General features: G+C 36.1%; 1 protein-coding gene across 1 annotated transcript; it reads right to left on the bottom strand.

The window, feature by feature from the left end:
- Nucleotides 1-1,500: 1,500 nt before the first annotated feature.
- Nucleotides 1,501-19,953, bottom strand: LOC148914130 (uncharacterized). The gene is made up of 7 exons (XM_089026379.1): nucleotides 19,894-19,953; nucleotides 19,373-19,427; nucleotides 5,986-6,090; nucleotides 4,822-4,926; nucleotides 3,095-3,199; nucleotides 1,936-2,055; nucleotides 1,501-1,733 (listed from the first exon to the last, which is right to left on the bottom strand). The coding sequence occupies exons 1-6, from the start codon at nucleotides 19,951-19,953 to the stop codon at nucleotides 2,033-2,035; spliced, it is 453 nt and encodes a 150-aa protein (XP_088882505.1). The 3' UTR covers nucleotides 1,501-1,733; nucleotides 1,936-2,032.
- Nucleotides 19,954-20,222: the final 269 nt, after the last annotated feature.

The raw sequence follows: 20,222 nt of genomic DNA, 5'->3' as shown, positions 1-20,222 counted from the left end.
GCGGAGCATGCACACAAGACCAGTTATTGCCTTGGCTAGGAAGATGTTGAATGAGTAGATAGAGACCCCCATCAGTATAATCATACACAGAGTCAAGGAAGCCATTGTGATTTTTAAATTTTCATAACAAAAATTAAATCGTGGGTTTGAAATAATATCCTTTCATTTGAATTCATTAGATCACGCAGTTGATAATAAAAGAACATCGAACCTTTATTGTGTGATATTTATTGTCTGACCCATAAAAATAAAAAATAAAAGAAATAAAACAACAGCTGAAAAATATCCTTTCATGTCTAGACTCCATCCGACCAAAAATAAAATACACCCAGAGACAAAGAGGAACAAACAAAGATTTCAAGACGCATAAAGCGCCAATATTTTTTTATTACACTTCAAGTTATTTAAAAACTTTATTAACTCATGCGGCTTCGCCACTTCGCGCGCCTGATTTCAGTTTAAGTTACTTTCACACGTTGAAACTTTTAGCTTAAATTTGCTCACACTAGCTATACTCGTGCCGGCAAATGAAACTTCGCGAAGAAGTTTTAGAACGAGATTATGTCGTGTTTCACGCCCTTGAATCTTGTCTCTCAACGACTTTGAAAACAAGTTTTAGCAAAAAGTTTTAGGCGTATAACAGGAGCTTTATTTCTTGAAGCAAAACAGCACAGACAAACCGTTTGATACTAGTAAATTATGCGCATTAATTTTTTTCCCTTTATTTCTGTTTGAATAAGTGTTTTCAAGCGTAGAATAAAACATTTACCCGAGGGAATAACACGTGCTTACACAACGACCAATGTAATCAAATACATGACGTCATATTTGCGTGAATACAGTAGAAACCCGTGGACGGTTTGTTTCTTCCTTGGAGAAAAAAGGGTCCGTGCGTTTTAGTCACGTCATTCCCTCAATCATCATTTTTTCTCTCTCATATAACCAGTATTCTTTCTCACGACAAGAAAAGAAGCAAGCCTCAAAGAATCTAGCACTTTATAAATCAATGCCTTCATTGTTCATTTGTCAATCCTTTGAGTATTACTTCTTTGTTTCTTGGTGACGGTCAGGGTGTTAATGGTATTGATTGCTCACGATTATCCTGAAAACGACCAGAACAGTAAAATACAAAAGAAGTCACAGCCTTTTCATATCGGAATTGGTGACATTTCTTTTATTTTGTCCTGTAAGACTCGCAGTCAAGAGGCTCGAGGCTCTAATCACGCTGTGAGCATGGGTGTGTGATTTGGGGGGATGGGGTGGGGTATAGTGACGACTGAGATTTTGTATTTTTTTTAAATAGTTTAATGAAATTCACTTGATTTTAGATCTTTTACAGTCGTTGTATATATAATTCAATCTCTTTTATTCTACTATCACTCTGTTTACCTTTTATCTATAACTCTCGTAGTTTTGTTTTTGTCACATTTATCAATTTGTTCTGTTCTGTTCTGTTCTGTTCTGTTCTGTTCTTTTCTCCGTTCTTTTCTCTTTTCTTTCTTCTTTTCTTTTCTTTCTTTTCATTTATGTTATTTTCCTTTTTAGCTTTTTTCGTATTTTTCTATTCTTACATTTTTTTCCCTTTTATCTTCATTTCAAAAACTAAGTGCCTCTTGTGTCCAATTTTTGTTGTTTTTCTTCACGCTTTGCCAACTCCTTTCTCTGTTTACAATTTTCTTCTTGTCTTGATTCCTGTTGTCGTTTATTCCGTCGTTCTTCATGCCCATCAGCTGCTGAGAGTGATTAACAGAGCAACGGAAACCTATTTATTTTTATCGTGATTCACATGATTGAATATATTTAATAACCAAAACAGAACAGGGAACAGGGAACAACGCATAGGAAACAGAAATATCGAGGGCCTTCCATAAAAGACAGCGGTAGAGGATAGGAAGGGGGGTTTTAACACTGTTAATGTGCTGCCTCTTATAGTACCTTTCATTAGCAACGTCGATATCCCTACACAATATGGTCCATCTTCTGTGCTTCAAGTGATTATCCAACATGGATTCATAACAATCAACTCCTTCATTCAAGTATCTGTCCGTGATGTACCTGTCATTAAAAACATCATAGTCGAAGATAAGAAATATTTATCTAATTTTTCATCTATCCAATCCCATGAACTCACAAACAATCCAACAAATTGGATGGGATTGGATGACACCCACCATCCATCCTTCCAATCCAATTAAATCACATTAGTCCATTCTTACTCCAACCATCATCCATCCATCCAATTAAATCACATTGGTCCATTCTTACTCCACCCATCTTCCATCCATCCAATTAAATCACATTGGTCCATTCTTACTCCACCCATCATCCAATCCAATCCAATTAAATCACATTAGTCCATTCTTACTCCACCCACCATCAATCCAATCCAATTAAATCTCATTAGTCCATTCTTACTCCAACCATCATCCAATCCAATCCAATTAAATCACATTAGTCCATTCTTACTCCACCCACCATCAATCCAATCCAATTAAATCTCATTAGTCCATTCTTACTCCAACCATCATCCAATCCAATCCAATTAAATCACATTAGTCCATTTGTACCCCACCCATCATCCAACCCAATCCAATTAAATCACATTAGTCCATTCTTACTCCAACCATCATCCAATCCATTCCAATTAAATCACATTAGTCCATCCTTACTCCACCCATCATCCAATCCAATCCAATTAAATAAAATTAGTCCATTCTTACTCCACCCATCATCCAATCCAATCCAATTAAATAAAATTAGTCCATTCTTACTCCACCCATCATCCAATCCAATCCAATTAAATAAAATTAGTCCATTCTTACTCCACCAATCATCCAATCCAATCCAATTAAATAAAATTAGTCCATTCTTACTCCACCCATCATCCAATCCAATCCAATTAAATAAAATTAGTCCATTCTTACTCCACTCATCATCCAATCCAATCCAATTAAATAAAATTAGTCCATTCTTACTCCACCCATCATCCAATCCAATCCTATTAAATCACATTTGTCCATTCTTACTCCTCGCCGCCCATCATCCATTCATCCAATCCCATTAAATCACATTACTCCATTCTTAATCCACTCACCATCAATCCAATCCAATAAGCCTAAAGCGAGAAGACGTTTTACCCCCGTCTCTAGACCATATTCCTTGACACACTCCTCTTGTTCTTTAATTATGACAATTGCTCCTAAGGAATAAAAAAATTTTAATATGAAAGAATTTTAAAAACTATTTTGGTATAAATTGGGGGAAAAACGTCATTTCGCTTCAGGCTTATTAAATCACATTAGTCCATTCTTACTCCACCCATCATCCATGCATCCAATCTCATTAAATCACATTAGTCCATCCTTACTCCACCCATCATCCAATCCATTCCAATTAAATCATATTACTCCAATATTACTCCAACCATCATCCAATCCAATCCAATTAAATCACATTATTCCATTCTTACTCCACCCACCATCAATCCAATCCAATTACATCACATTATTCCATTCTTACTCCACCCACCATCAATCCAATCCAATTAAATCACATTAGTCCATTCTTACCCCATCCATCATCCAATCCAATCCAATTAAATCACATTAGTCCATTCTTACTCCACCCATCATCCATCCAATCCAATCCAATTAAATCACATTAGTCCATTCATACTCCACCCATCATCAATCCAATCAAATTAAATCACATTAGTCCATTCTTACTCCAACCATCATCCAATCCATTCCAATTAAACCACATTAGTCCATCCTTACTCCACCCATCATCCAATCCATTCCAATTAAATCATATTACTCCAATATTACTCCAACCATCATCCAATCCAATCCAATTAAATCACATTAGTCCATTCTTACTCCACCCACCATCAATCCAATCCAATTAAACCACATTAGTCCATTCTTACTCCACCCATCATCCAATCCAATCCAATTAAATCACATTAGTCCATTCTTACTCCACCCACCATCAATCCAATCCAATTAAATCTCATTAGTCCATTCTTACTCCAACCATCATCCAATCCAATCCAATTAAATCACATTAGTCCATTCTTACTCCAACCATCATCCAATCCATTCCAATTAAATCACATTAGTCCATCCTTACTCCACCCATCATCCAATCCAATTGAATTAAATCACATTAGTCCATTCTTACTCCACCCATCATCCAATCCATTCCAATTAAATCACATTAGTCCATTCTTACCCCACCCATCATCCAATTCAATTCAATTAAATCACATTAGTCCATTCTTACCCCATCCCCCATCCATCATCCATCCAATCCAATTAAATTACATTAGTCCATTCTTACTCAACCCATCATCCATCCAATCCAATCAAATTAAATCACATTAGTCCATTCTTACTCCACATATCATCCAACCCAATCCAATTAAATCACATTAGTCCATTCTTACCCCACCCATCATCCAATCCATTCCAATTAAATCACATTAGTCCATCCTTACTCCACCCATCATCCAATCCAATCCAATTAAATCACATTAGTCCATTCTTACTCCACCCATCATCCAATCCAATCCAATTAAATCACATTAGTCCATTCTTACTCCACCCATCATCCAATCCAATCCAATTAAATAAAATTAGTCCATTCTTACTCCACTCATCATCCAATCCAATCCAATTAAATAAAATTAGTCCATTCTTACTCCACCCATCATCCAATCCAATCCTATTAAATCACATTGGTCCATTCTTACTCCTCGCCGCCCATCATCCATTCATCCAATCCCATTAAATCACATTACTCCATTCTTAATCCACTCACCATCAATCCAATCCAATAAGCCTAAAGCGAGAAGACGTTTTACCCCCGTCTCTAGACCATATTCCTTGACACACTCCTCTTGTTCTTTAATTATGACAATTGCTCCTAAGGAATAAAAAAATTTTAATATGAAAGAATTTTAAAAACTATTTTGGTATAAATTGGGGGAAAAACGTCATTTCGCTTCAGGCTTATTAAATCACATTAGTCCATTCTTACTCCACCCATCATCCATGCATACAATCTCATTAAATCACATTAGTCCATGCTTACTCCACCCATCATCCAATCCATTCCAATTAAATCATATTACTCCAATATTACTCCAACCATCATCCAATCCAATCCAATTAAATCACATTAGTCCATTCTTACTCCACCCACCATCAATCCAATCCAATTAAATCACATTATTCCATTCTTACTCCACCCACCATCAATCCAATCCAATTAAATCACATTAGTCCATTCTTACCCCATCCCCCATCCATCATCCATCCAATCCAATTAAATTACATTAGTCCATTCTTACTCAACCCATCATCCATCCAATCCAATCAAATTAAATCACATTAGTCCATTCATACTCCACCCATCATCAATCCAATCAAATTAAATCACATTAGTCCATTCTTACTCCAACCATCATCCAATCCATTCCAATTAAACCACATTAGTCCATCCTTACTCCACCCATCATCCAATCCATTCCAATTAAATCACATTAGTCCATTCTTACTCCACATATCATCCAACCCAATCCAATTAAATCACATTAGTCCATTCTTACCCCACCCATCATCCAATCCATTCCAATTAAATCACATTAGTCCATCCTTACTCCACCCATCATCCAATCCAATCCAATTAAATCACATTAGTCCATTCTTACTCCACCCATCATCCAATCCAATCCAATTAAATCACATTAGTCCATTCTTACTCCACCCATCATCCAATCCAATCCAATTAAATAAAATTAGTCCATTCTTACTCCACTCATCATCCAATCCAATCCAATTAAATAAAATTAGTCCATTCTTACTCCACCCATCATCCAATCCAATCCTATTAAATCACATTGGTCCATTCTTACTCCTCGCCGCCCATCATCCATTAATCCAATCCAATTAAATCACATTACTCCATTCTTAATCCACTCACCATCAATCCAATCCAATAAGCCTAAAGCGAGAAGACGTTTTACCCCCGTCTCTAGACCATATTCCTTGACACACTCCTCTTGTTCTTTAATTATGACAATTGCTCCTAAGGAATAAAAAAATTTTAATATGAAAGAATTTTAAAAACTATTTTGGTATAAATTGGGGGAAAAACGTCATTTCGCTTCAGGCTTATTAAATCACATTAGTCCATTCTTACTCCACCCATCATCCATGCATCCAATCTCATTAAATCACATTAGTCCATCCTTACTCCACCCATCATCCAATCCATTCCAATTAAATCATATTACTCCAATATTACTCCAACCATCATCCAATCCAATCCAATTAAATCACATTAGTCCATTCTTACTCCACCCACCATCAATCCAATCCAATTAAATCACATTATTCCATTCTTACTCCACCCACCATCAATCCAATCCAATTAAATCACATTAGTCCATTCTTACCCCATCCCCCATCCATCATCCATCCAATCCAATTAAATTACATTAGTCCATTCTTACTCAACCCATCATCCATCCAATCCAATCAAATTAAATCACATTAGTCCATTCATACTCCACCCATCATCAATCCAATCAAATTAAATCACATTAGTCCATTCTTACTCCAACCATCATCCAATCCATTCCAATTAAACCACATTAGTCCATCCTTACTCCACCCATCATCCAATCCATTCCAATTAAATCATATTACTCCAATATTACTCCAACCATCATCCAATCCAATCCAATTAAATCACATTAGTCCATTCTTACTCCACCCACCATCAATCCAATCCAATTAAACCACATTAGTCCATTCTTACTCCACCCATCATCCAATCCAATGCAATTAAATCACATTAGTCCATTCTTACCCCATCCCCCATCCATCATCCATCCAATCCAATTAAATTACATTAGTCCATTCTTACTCAACCCATCATCCATCCAATCCAATCAAATTAAATCACATTAGTCCATTCATACTCCACCCATCATCAATCCAATCAAATTAAATCACATTAGTCCATTCTTACTCCAACCATCATCCAATCCATTCCAATTAAACCACATTAGTCCATTCTTACTCCACCCATCATCCAATCCAATCCAATTCAATCACATTAGTCCATTCTTACTCCATCCATTATCCAATCCAATCCAATTAAATCACAATAGTCCGTTCTTACCCCACCCATCATCCAATTCAATTGAATTAAATCACATCAGTCCATTCTTACTCCACCCATCATCCAATCCAATTGAATTAAATCACATTAGTCCATTCTTACTTCACATATCATCCAATCCAATCCAATTAAATCACATTAGTCCACTCTTACTCCACATATCATCCAATCCAATCCAATTAAATCACATTAGTCCATTCTTACTCCACCCATCATCCAATCCAATCCAATTAAATCACATTAGTCCATTCTTACTCCACCCATCATCCAACCCAATCCAATTAAATCACATTAGTCCATTCTTACCTCTCCCATCATCCAATCCAATTGAATTAAATCACATTATTCCATTCTTACTCCACCCATCATCCAATGCAATCCAATTAAATCACATTAGTCCATTCTTACTCCACCCATTACCCAATCCAATGCAATTAAATCACATTAGTCCATTCTTACTCCACCCATCATCCAATCCAATCCAATTAAATCACATTAGTCCATTCTTACTCCACCCATCATCCAATCCAATCCAATTAAATCACATTAGTCCATTCTTACTCCACCCATCATCCAACCCAATCCAATTAAATCACATTAGTCCATTCTTACTCCACCCATCATCCAATCCATTCCAATTCAATTATATTACTCCAATATTACTCCAACCATCATCCAATCCAATCCAATTAAATCACATTAGTCCATCCTTACTCCACCCATCATCCAATCCATTCCAATTAAATCATATTACTCCAATATTACTCCAACCATCATCCAATCCAATCCAATTAAATCACATTAGTCCATTCTTACTCCACCCATCATCCATCCAATCCAATCAAATTAAATCACATTAGTCCATTCATACTCCACCCATCATCAATCCAATCAAATTAAATCACATTAGTCCATTCTTACTCCAACCATCATCCAATCCATTCCAATTAAACCACATTAGTCCATTCTTACTCCACCCATCATCCAATCCAATCCAATTCAATCACATTAGTCCATTCTTACTCCATCCATCATCCAATCCAATCCAATTAAATCACAATAGTCCGTTCTTACCCCACCCATCATCCAATTCAATTGAATTAAATCACATCAGTCCATTCTTACTCCACCCATCATCCAATCCAATTGAATTAAATCACATTAGTCCATTCTTACTTCACATATCATCCAATCCAATCCAATTAAATCACATTAGTCCACTCTTACTCCACATATCATCCAATCCAATCCAATTAAATCACATTAGTCCATTCTTACTCCACCCATCATCCAATCCAATCCAATTAAATCACATTAGTCCATTCTTACTCCACCCATAATCCAACCCAATCCAATTAAATCACATTAGTCCATTCTTACCTCACCCATCATCCAATCCAATTGAATTAAATCACATTATTCCATTCTTACTCCACCCATCATCCAATCCAATCCAATTAAATCACATTAGTCCATTCTTACTCCACCCATTACCCAATCCAATGCAATTAAATCACATTACTCCATTCTTACTCCACCCATCATCCAATCCAATCCAATTAAATCACATTAGTCCATTCTTACTCCACCCATCATCCAATCAAATTGAATTAAATCACATTAGTCCATTCTTACTCCACCCAACATCAATCCAATCCAATTAAATCACATTATTCTATTCTTACCCCATCCCCCATCCATCATCCATCCAATCCAATTAAATTACATTAGTCCATTCTTACTCCACCCATCATCCATCCAATCCAATCAAATTAAATCACATTAGTCCATTCATACTCCACCCATCATCAATCCAATCAAATTAAATCACATTAGTCCATTCTTACTCCAACCATCATCCAATCCATTCCAATTAAACCACATTAGTCCATTCTTACTCCACCCATCATCCAATCCAATCCAATTAAATCACATTAGTCCATTCTTACTCCATCCATCATCCAATCCAATCCAATTAAATCACAATAGTCCGTTCTTACCCCACCCATCATCCAATTCAATTGAATTAAATCACATCAGTCCATTCTTACCCCACCCATCATCCAATCCAATTGAATTAAATCACATTAGTCCATTCTTACTTCACATATCATCCAATCCAATCCAATTAAATCACATTAGTCCACTCTTACTCCACATATCATCCAATCCAATCCAATTAAATCACATTAGTCCATTCTTACTCCACCCATCATCCAATCCAATCCAATTAAATCACATTAGTCCATTCTTACTCCACCCATCATCCAACCCAATCCAATTAAATCACATTAGTCCATTCTTACCTCACCCATCATCCAATCCAATTGAATTAAATCACATTATTCCATTCTTACTCCACCCATCATCCAATCCAATCCAATTAAATCACATTAGTCCATTCTTACTCCACCCATTACCCAATCCAATGCAATTAAATCACATTAGTCCATTCTCACTCCACCCATCATCCAATCCAATCCAATTAAAACACATTAGTGCATTCTTACTCCACCCATCATCCAATCCAATCCAATTAAATCACATTAGTCCATTCTTACTCCACCCATCATCCAACCCAATCCAATTAAATCACATTAGTCCATTCTTACTCCACCCATCATCCAATCCATTCCAATTCAATTATATTACTCCAATATTACTCCAACCATCATCCAATCCAATTCAATTAAATCACATTAGTCCATTCTTACTCCACCCATCATCCAATCCATTCCAATTAAATCATATTACTCCAATATTACTCCAACCATCATCCAATCCAATCCAATTAAATCACATTAGTCCATTCTTACTCCACCCATCATCCATCCCATCCAATCAAATTAAATCACATTATTCCATTCTTACTCCACCCACCATCAATCCAATCCAATTAAATCACATTATTCTATTCTTACCCCATCCCCCATCCATCATCCATCCAATCCAAGTAAATCACATTAGTCCATTCTTACTCCACCCATCATCCATCCAATCCAATCAAATTAAATCACATTAGTCCATTCATACTCCACCCATCATCAATCCAATCAAATTAAATCACATTAGTCCATTCTTACTCCAACCATCATCCAATCCAATTGAATTAAATCACATTAGTCCATTCTTACTCCTCCCCTCACCCAATCCAATCCAATTAAATCACATTAGTCCATTCTTACTCCATCCATCATCCAATCCAATCCAATTAAATCAAATTAGTCCGTTCTTACCCCACGCATCATCCAATTCAATTGAATTAAATCACATTATTCCATTCTTACTCCACCCATCATCCAATCCAATTGAATTAAATCACATTAGTCCATTCTTACTCCACCCATTACCCAATCCAATTGAATTAAATCACATTGGTCCATTCTTATTCCACCCACTATCCAATCCAATCCAATTAAATCACATTAGTCCATTCTTACTCCACCCATCATCCATCATCCATCCAATCCAAGTAAATCACATTAGTCCATTCTTACTCCATCCATCATCCAATCCAATCCAATTAAATCACATTATTCCATTCTTACTCCAACCATCATCCAATCCAATCCAATTAAATCACATTAGTCCATTTTTACTCCACCCATCATCCAACCCAATCCAATTAAATCACATTAGTCCATACTTACCTCACCCATCATCCAATCCAATTGAATTAAATCACATTATTCCATTCTTACTCCACCCATCATCCAATCCAATTGAATTAAATCACATTAGTCCATTCTTACTCCACCCATTACCCAATTCAATGCAATTAAATCACATCAGTCCATTCTTACTCCACCCATCATCCAATCCAATTCAATTAAATCACATTAGTCCATTCTTACTTCACATATCATCCAATCCAATCCAATTAAATCACATTAGTCCATTCTTACTCCACCCATCATCCAATCCAATTGAATTAAATCACATTGGTCCATTCTTATTCCACCCACTATCCAATCCAATCCAATTAAATCTCATTAGGTCCATTCTTACTTCCACAATCATCCAATCCAATCCAACTAAATCAACATTAGTCCATTCTTACTCCATCCATTCATCCAATCCAATCCATATTAAATGGCAAATATTCCGTTCTTACCCCACCCACATCATCCAATTCAAAATTGAATTAAATCACAATCAGTCCATTCTTACTCACCCATCATCCAATCCAATTGAATTAAATCACATTAGTCCATTTCTTACTGTTCACACATTCACAATCCAATCAATTACATCAACATTAGTTCCACTCTTACTCCACATATCCATCCAATCCAATTAAATCACATTAGTTCCACATTCTTACTCCACCATATCATCCAATACAATCCAATTAAATCACATTAGTCCATTCTTACTCACCCATCATCCAACCAATCCAATTAAATCACATTAGTCCATTCTTACTCCACCCATCATCCAATCCAATCCAATTAAATCACATTAGTCCATTCTTATCCATCCCCAATCATCCAATCATTAAATCACATTAGTCCATCTACTCCACCCCATCCAATCCAATCCAATTAAATCAATTAGTACATTCTTACTCCATCTCCCCCCCATCCAATCCATTGAATTAATCACATTATTCAATTCTTACTCACCCATCATCCAATCCAATTTTATTAATCACATTAGTCCATTCTTACTCCACCCATCATCCAATCCAATTGAATTAAATCACATTAGTCCATTCTTACTTCCACCCATCATCCAATCCAATCCAATAAATCACATTAGTCCATTCTTACTCACCCATCATCCATCATCCATCCAATCCAAGTAAATCACATTAGTCCATTCTTACTCCATCCATCATCCAATCCAATCCAATTAAATCACATTATTCCATTCTTACTCCAACCATCATCCAATCCAATCCAATTAAATCACATTAGTCCATTTTTACTCCACCCATCATCCAACCCAATCATATTAAATCACATTAGTCCATACTTACCTCGACCATCATCCAATCCAATGCAATTAAATCACATATTCCATTCTTACTCCACCCATCATCCAATCCAATTGAATTAAATCACATTAGTCCATTCTTACTCCACCCATTACCCAATTCAATGCAATTAAATCACATCAGTCCATTCTTACTCCACCCATCATCCAATCCAATTCAATTAAATCACATTAGTCCATTCTTACTTCACATATCATCCAATCCAATCCAATTAAATCACATTAGTCCATTCTTACTCCACCCATCATCCAATCCAATTGAATTAAATCACATTGGTCCATTCTTATTCCACCCACTATCCAATCCAATCCAATTAAATCTCATTAGTCCATTCTTACTCCACATATCATCCAATCCAATCCAACTAAATCACATTAGTCCATTCTTACTCCATCCATCATCCAATCCAATCCAATTAAATCAAAATAGTCCGTTCTTACCCCACCCATCATCCAATTCAATTGAATTAAATCACATTAGTCCATTCTTACTCCACCCATCATCCAATCCAATTGAATTAAATCACATTAGTCCATTCTTACTTCACATATCATCCAATCCAATCCAATTAAATCACATTAGTCCACTCTTACTCCACATATCATCCAATCCAATCCAATTAAATCACATTAGTCCATTCTTACTCCACCCATCATCCAATCCAATCCAATTAAATCACATTAGTCCATTCTTACTCCACCCATCATCCAATCCAATCCAATTAAATCACATTAGTCCATTCTTACCTCACCCATCATCCAATCCAATTGAATTAAATCACATTATTCCATTCTTACTCCACCCATCATCCAATCCAATCCTATTAAATCACATTAGTCCATTCTTACTCCACCCATTACCCAATCCAATGCAATTAAATCACATTACTCCATTCTTACTCCACCCATCATCCAATCCAATGCAATTAAATCACATTACTCCATTCTTACTCCACCCATCATCCAATCCAATCCAATTAAATCACATTAGTCCATTCTTACTCCACCCATCATCCAACCCAATCCAATTAAATCACATTAGTCCATTCTTACTCCACCCATCATCCAATCCATTCCAATTCAATTATATTACTCCAATATTACTCCAACCATCATCCAATCCAATCCTATTAAATCACATTAGTCCATCCTTACTCCACCCATCATCCAATCCATTCCAATTAAATCATATTACTCCAATATTACTCCAACCATCATCCAATCCAATCCAATTAAATCACATTAGTCCATTCTTACTCCACCCACCATCAATCCAATCCAATTAAATCACATTATTCCATTCTTACTCCACCCACCATCAATCCAATCCAATTAAATCACATTAGTCCATTCTTACTCCACATATCATCCAATTCAATTGAATTAAATCACATTAGTCCATTCTTACTCCACCCATCATCCAATCCAATTGAATTAAATCACATTAATCCATTCTTACTTCACATATCATCCAATCCAATGATATTAAATCACATTAGTCCATTCTTACCCCACCCATCATCCAATTCAATTAAATTAAATCACATTAGTCCATTCTTACTCCACTAATCATCCAATTCAATTCAATTAAATCACATTAGTCCATTCTTACTCCACCCATCATCCAATCCAATTGAATTAAATCACATTAGTCCATTCTTACCTCACCCATCATCCAATCCAATTGAATTAAATCACATTAGTCCATTCTTACTCCACCCATCATCCATCCATCCAATCCCATTAAATCACATTAGTCCATTCTTAGTCCACCCACCATCCATCCGTCTAATCCAATTACATCACATTAGCCTATTCTTACTCCACCCATCATCTATCCGTCTAATCCAATTAAATCACATTAGCCTATTCTTACTCCACCCATCATCCAATCCAATCATATTAAATCACATTAGTCCATTCTTACTCCACCCATCATCCATCCGTCTAATCCAATTAAATCACATTAGCCTATTCTTACTTCACCCATCATCCAATCCAATCCAATTAAATCACATTAGTCCATTCTTATTCCATCCATCATGCATCCAATACAATTAAATCACATTAGTCCATTCTTACTCCACCCATCATCCATCCAATCCAATCAAATTAAATCACATTAGTCCATTCATACTCCACCCATCATCAATCCAATCAAATTAAATCACATTAGTCCATTCTTACTCCAACCATCATCCAATCCATTCCAATTAAACCACATTAGTCCATTCTTACTCCACTAATCATCCAATTCAATTCAATTAAATCACATTAGTCCATTCTTACTCCACCCATCATCCAATCCAATTGAATTAAATCACATTAGTCCATTCTTACTCCTCCCATCACCCAATCCAATCCAATTAAATCACATTAGTCCATTCTTACTCCACCCATCATCCAATCCAATCCAATTAAATCACATTAGTCCATTCTTACCCCACCCATCTTCCAACCCAATCCAATTAAATCACATTAGTCCATTCTTACCTCACCCATCATCCAATCCAATTGAATTAAATCACATTATTCCATTCTTACTCCACCCATCATCCAATCCAATCAAATTAAATCACATTAGTCCATTCTTACTCCACCCATTACCCAATCCAATGCAATTAAATCACATTAGTCCATTCTTACTCCACCCATCATCCAATCCAATCCAATTAAATCACATTAGTCCATTCTTACTCCACCCATCATCCAATCCAATCCAATTAAATCACATTAGTCCATTCTTACTCCACCCATCATCCAACCCAATCCAATTAAATCTCATTAGTCCATTCTTACTCCACCCATCATCCAATCCATTCCAATTAAATCACATTAGTTCATTCTTACCCCACCCATCATCCAATTCAATTCAATTAAATCACATTAGTCCATTCTTACTCCACCCATTACCCAATCCAATGCAATTAAATCACATTAGTCCATTCTTACTCCACCCATCATCAAATCCATTCCAATTAAATCATATTACTCCAATATTACTCCACCCATCATCCAACCCAATCCAATTAAATCACATTAGTCCATTCTTACCCCATCCCCCATCCATCATCCATCCAATCACATTAAATCACATTATTCCATTCTTACTCCACACATCATCCAATCCAATCCAATTAAATCACATTAGTCCATTCTTACTCCATCCATCATCCAATCCAATCCAATTAAATCAAATTAGTCCGTTCTTACCCCACGCATCATCCAATTCAATTGAATTAAATCACATCAGTCCATTCTTACTCCACCCATCATCCAATCCAATTGAATTAAATCACATTAGTCCATTCTTACTTCACATATCATCCAATCCAATCCAATTAAATCACATTAGTCCATTCTTACTCCACCCATCATCCAATCCAATTGAATTAAATCACATTGGTCCATTCTTATTCCACCCACTATCCAATCCAATCCAATTAAATCTCATTAGTCCATTCTTACTCCACATATCATCCAATCCAATCCAATTAAATCACATTAGTCCATTCTTACTCCACCCATCATCCAATCCAATCAAATTAAATCACATTAGTCCATTCTTACTCCACCCATCATCCAACCCAATCCAATTAAATCACATTAGTCCATTCTTACCTCACCCATCATCCAATCCAATTGAATTAAATCACATTATTCCATTCTTACTCTACCCATCATCCAATCCAATCCAATTAAATCACATTAGTCCATTCTTACTCCACCCATTACCCAATCCAATCCAATTAAATCAAATTAGTCCATTCTTACTCCACACATCATCCAATCCAATCCAATTAAATCACATTAGTCCATTCTTACTCCACCCATCATCCAACCCAATCCAATTAAATCACATTAGTCCATTCTTACTCCACCCATCATCCAATCCATTCCAATTAAATCATATTACTTCAATATTACTCCAACCATCATCCAATCCAATCCAATTAAATCACATTAGTCCATCCTTACTCCACCCATCATCCAATCCATTCCAATTAAATCATATTACTCCAATATTACTCCAACCATCATCCAATCCAATCCAATTAAATCACATTAGTCCATTCTTACTCCACCCACCATCAATCCAATCCAATCAAATCACATTATTCCATTCTTACTCCACCCACCATCAATCCAATCCAATTAAATCACATTATTCTATTCTTACCCCATCCCCCATCCATCATCCATCCAATCCAATTAAATCACATTAGTCCATTCTTACTCCACCTATCATCCATCCAATCCAATCAAATTAAATCACATTAGTCCATTCATACTCCACCCATGATCAATCCAATCAAATTAAATCACATTAGTCCATTCTTACTCCAACCATCATCCAATCCATTCCAATTAAACCACATTAGTCCATTCTTACTCCACCCATCATCCAATCCAATCCAATTAAATCACATTAGTCCATTCTTACTCCATCCATCATCCAATCCAATCCAATTAAATCACATTAGTCCGTTCTTACCCCATCTATCATTCAATTCAATTGAATTAAATCACATCAGTCCATTCTTACTCCACCCATCATCCAATCCAATTCAATTAAATCACATTAGTCCATTCTTACTTCACATATCATCCAATCCATTCCAATTAAATCATATTACTCCAATATTACTCCAACCATCATCCAATCCAATCCAATTAAATCACATTAGTCCATTCTTACTCCACCCACCATCAATCCAATCCAATTAAATCACATTATTCCATTCTTACTCCATCCACCATCAATCCAATCCAATTAAATCACATTAGTCCATTCTTACTCCACCCACCATCAATCCAATCCAATTAAATCACATTAGTCCATTCTTACTCCACCCATCATCCATCCAATCCAATCAAATTAAATCACATTAGTCCATTCATACTCCACCCATCATCAATCCAATCAAATTAAATCACATTAGTCCATTCTTACTCCAACCATCATCCAATCCATTCCAATTAAACCACATTAGTCCATTCTTACTCCACCCATCATCCAATCCAATCCAATTAAATCACATTAGTCCATTCTTACTCCATCCATCATCCAATCCAATCCAATGAAATCACATTAGTCCGTTCTTACTCCACATATCATCCAATTCAATTGAATTAAATCACATTAGTCCATTCTTACTCCACCCATCATCCCATCCAATTGAATTAAATCACATTAATCCATTCTTACTTCACATATCATCCAATCCAATCCAATTAAATCACATTAGTCCATTCTTACTCCACCCATCATCCAATCCAATTGAATTAAATCACATTGGTCCATTCTTATTCCACCCACTATCCAATCCAATCCAATTAAATCTCATTAGTCCATTCTTACTCCACCCATCATCCAATCCAATCCAATTAAATCACATTAGTCCGTTCTTACCCCACCCATCATCCAATTCAATTGAATTAAATCACATTAGTCCATTCTTACTCCACCCATCATCCAATCCAATTGAATTAAATCACATTAGTCCATTCTTACTTCACATATCATCCAATCCAATCCAATTAAATCACATTACTCCATTCTTACTCCACCCATCATCCAACCCCATCCAATTAAATCACATTAGTCCATTCTTACCTCACCCATCATCCAATCCAATTGAATTAAATCACATTAGTCCATTCTTACTCCACCCATCATCCATCCATCCAATCCCATTAAATCACATTAGTCCATTCTTAGTCCACCCACCATCCATCCGTCTAATCCAATTACATCACATTAGCCTATTCTTACTCCACCCATCATCTATCCGTCTAATCCAATTAAATCACATTAGCCTATTCTTACTCCACCCATCATCCAATCCAATCATATTAAATCACATTAGTCCATTCTTACTCCACCCATCATCCATCCGTCTAATCCAATTAAATCACATTAGCCTATTCTTACTTCACCCATCATCCAATCCAATCCAATTAAATCACATTAGTCCATTCTTATTCCACCCATCATCCAATCCAATTGAATTAAATCACATTGGTCCATTCTTATTCCACCCACTATCCAATCCAATCCAATTAAATCTCATTAGTCCATTCTTACTCCACCCATCATCCAATCCAATCCAATTAAATCACATTAGTCCGTTCTTACCCCACCCATCATCCAATTCAATTGAATTAAATCACATTAGTCCATTCTTACTCCACCCATCATCCAATCCAATCCAATTAAATCACATTAGTCCATTCTTACTTCACATATCATCCAATCCAATCCAATTAAATCACATTACTCCATTCTTACTCCACCCATCATCCAACCCCATCCAATTAAATCACATTAGTCCATTCTTACCTCACCCATCATCCAATCCAATTGAATTAAATCACATTAGTCCATTCTTACTCCACCCATCATCCATCCATCCAATCCCATTAAATCACATTAGTCCATTCTTAGTCCATCTACCATCCATCCGTCTAATCCAATTACATCACATTAGCCTATTCTTACTCCACCCATCATCCATCCGTCTAATCTAATTAAATCACATTAGCCTATTCTTACTCCACCCATCATCCAATCCAATCATATTAAATCACATTAGTCCATTCTTACTCCACCCATCATCCATCCGTCTAATCCAATTAAATCACATTAGCCTATTCTTACTCCACCCATCATCCAATCCAATCATATTAAATCACATTAGTCCATTCTTATTCCATCCATCATGCATCCAATACAATTAAATCACATTAGTCCATTCTTACTCCACCCATCATCCAATCCAATCCCATTAAATCACATTAGTCCACTCTTAGTCCACTTAAAACTTAAGTTGAAAATTGACAAACTTAGCAATTGAGATCAGCTTATTGTAAGTTTGATTGACAGAAGCTAAAACGCCAGAAGTCATGGGTCAGTAGGTCACAGAATTATGAAAAGTGCTGTCAATCACATCAAATCTATTAGTCCATTTTTTGTTACCCCTCTACAGTTATATCACATCCAATCTATTTGCCCATTTTGTACTTCATCAATCCATCCATCCATCTAATCAATTGAAATCCCATCCAAGCTATTAGAGTGCACTCTACTCCCCTGTGTATTGAGGCTAATATAAATCTTCTTTCCCAACACTTGCTATGCACTCCCAGAACGCTTAGCACAAAAGTAAAGTAAAATACTTGCCAGATTGTTGTTCTGTTGTCGAGGTGAAACAATGACCACTCCTTGTCACAGTCCTCTATTTTAGTGATTCACTTGTACCTTTGCTTTATCCAAATGGAAGTCCAAATACTGAAAGAACAGAACATGATCCAAGTTAGGGCAATAATATTAAATTCATTTAGTAAACTTATGGCTGTTAAACAGCCCCTCCCTCCCCCCCCCCCCCCCCCCCTCCCCCCCTCAAGTGGTGAAGGGATTGATGGCCAACCTGACAAGGCAGGTTTATGCATATTGGCCGGAGAAGAAAAGTTCCATACTGTACATTTGCAAAATTTAAAATTTATGCTTTATGTTGGGATAGCATGAAAGCTGTGTGACTGAATGATTTGCTCCATGCATGGATCGTACTGCATGATATCAGTGATCCTACCATCTCATTGCATTACACTAATAAATTAACCATTAGATTTTGTAATGTATTGTCCTGTTTCCCTTAAAAGTATCATCATGTAGTTAAAGTAATTTTGTCCTCTATTAGATACTCTGTGCAAGCTCCAATAGTCCTTATCACAGTTCCCTGCCCCATCTTGAAAGGTAGCCATGCCTTTGCATCAAAGCTAGATGAACGGTTAGCTTGCAATGATAAAGACATGTGAATAATTGTCCAATGTTTTCAAAAGGTCTCTATCGTTGCAAGCTAACCGTTCATCTAGCTTATGCAAAGGCATGGATACCTTTCAAGATGACACAGGGAACTGGGAAAGGAAGTATTAAAAATATTCATCTCTATCATCAAACATGGATAGACAGATCAGATCTACTTACTATTTCACAGGTTATGAAAGTTAAACAAAAAAAGTCGACAAAGAAA

This window comes from Actinia tenebrosa, unplaced genomic scaffold (genome assembly GCF_029948245.1).
Source record: "Actinia tenebrosa isolate PJP-AT-01 unplaced genomic scaffold, QUT_ActTen_1.0 PGA_scaffold0__85_contigs__length_37466705, whole genome shotgun sequence".
Classification (NCBI taxonomy): domain Eukaryota; kingdom Metazoa; phylum Cnidaria; class Anthozoa; order Actiniaria; family Actiniidae; genus Actinia; species Actinia tenebrosa.
The sequence above is the reverse complement of the archived record's forward strand: the minus strand, read 5'-3'. Positions and strand labels throughout refer to the sequence as shown.

What these genes read in the sequence shown, in the direction of transcription:
- LOC148914130 (XM_089026379.1), bottom strand. Translation starts at nt 19,953, where the DNA reads ATGGCTACCTTTCAAGATGGGGCAGGGAACTGTGATAAGGACTATTGG. An exon ending in ACTATTGGAGCTTGCACAGA is followed by an intron (nt 19,428 to 19,893) that starts GTATCTAATAGA and finishes TCACTAAAATAG; the next exon opens with AGGACTGTGACAAGGAGTGG. An exon ending in CTTATTGGATTGGATTGATG is followed by an intron (nt 4,927 to 5,985) that starts GTGAGTGGATTA and finishes TTTATTCCTTAG; the next exon opens with GAGCAATTGTCATAATTAAA.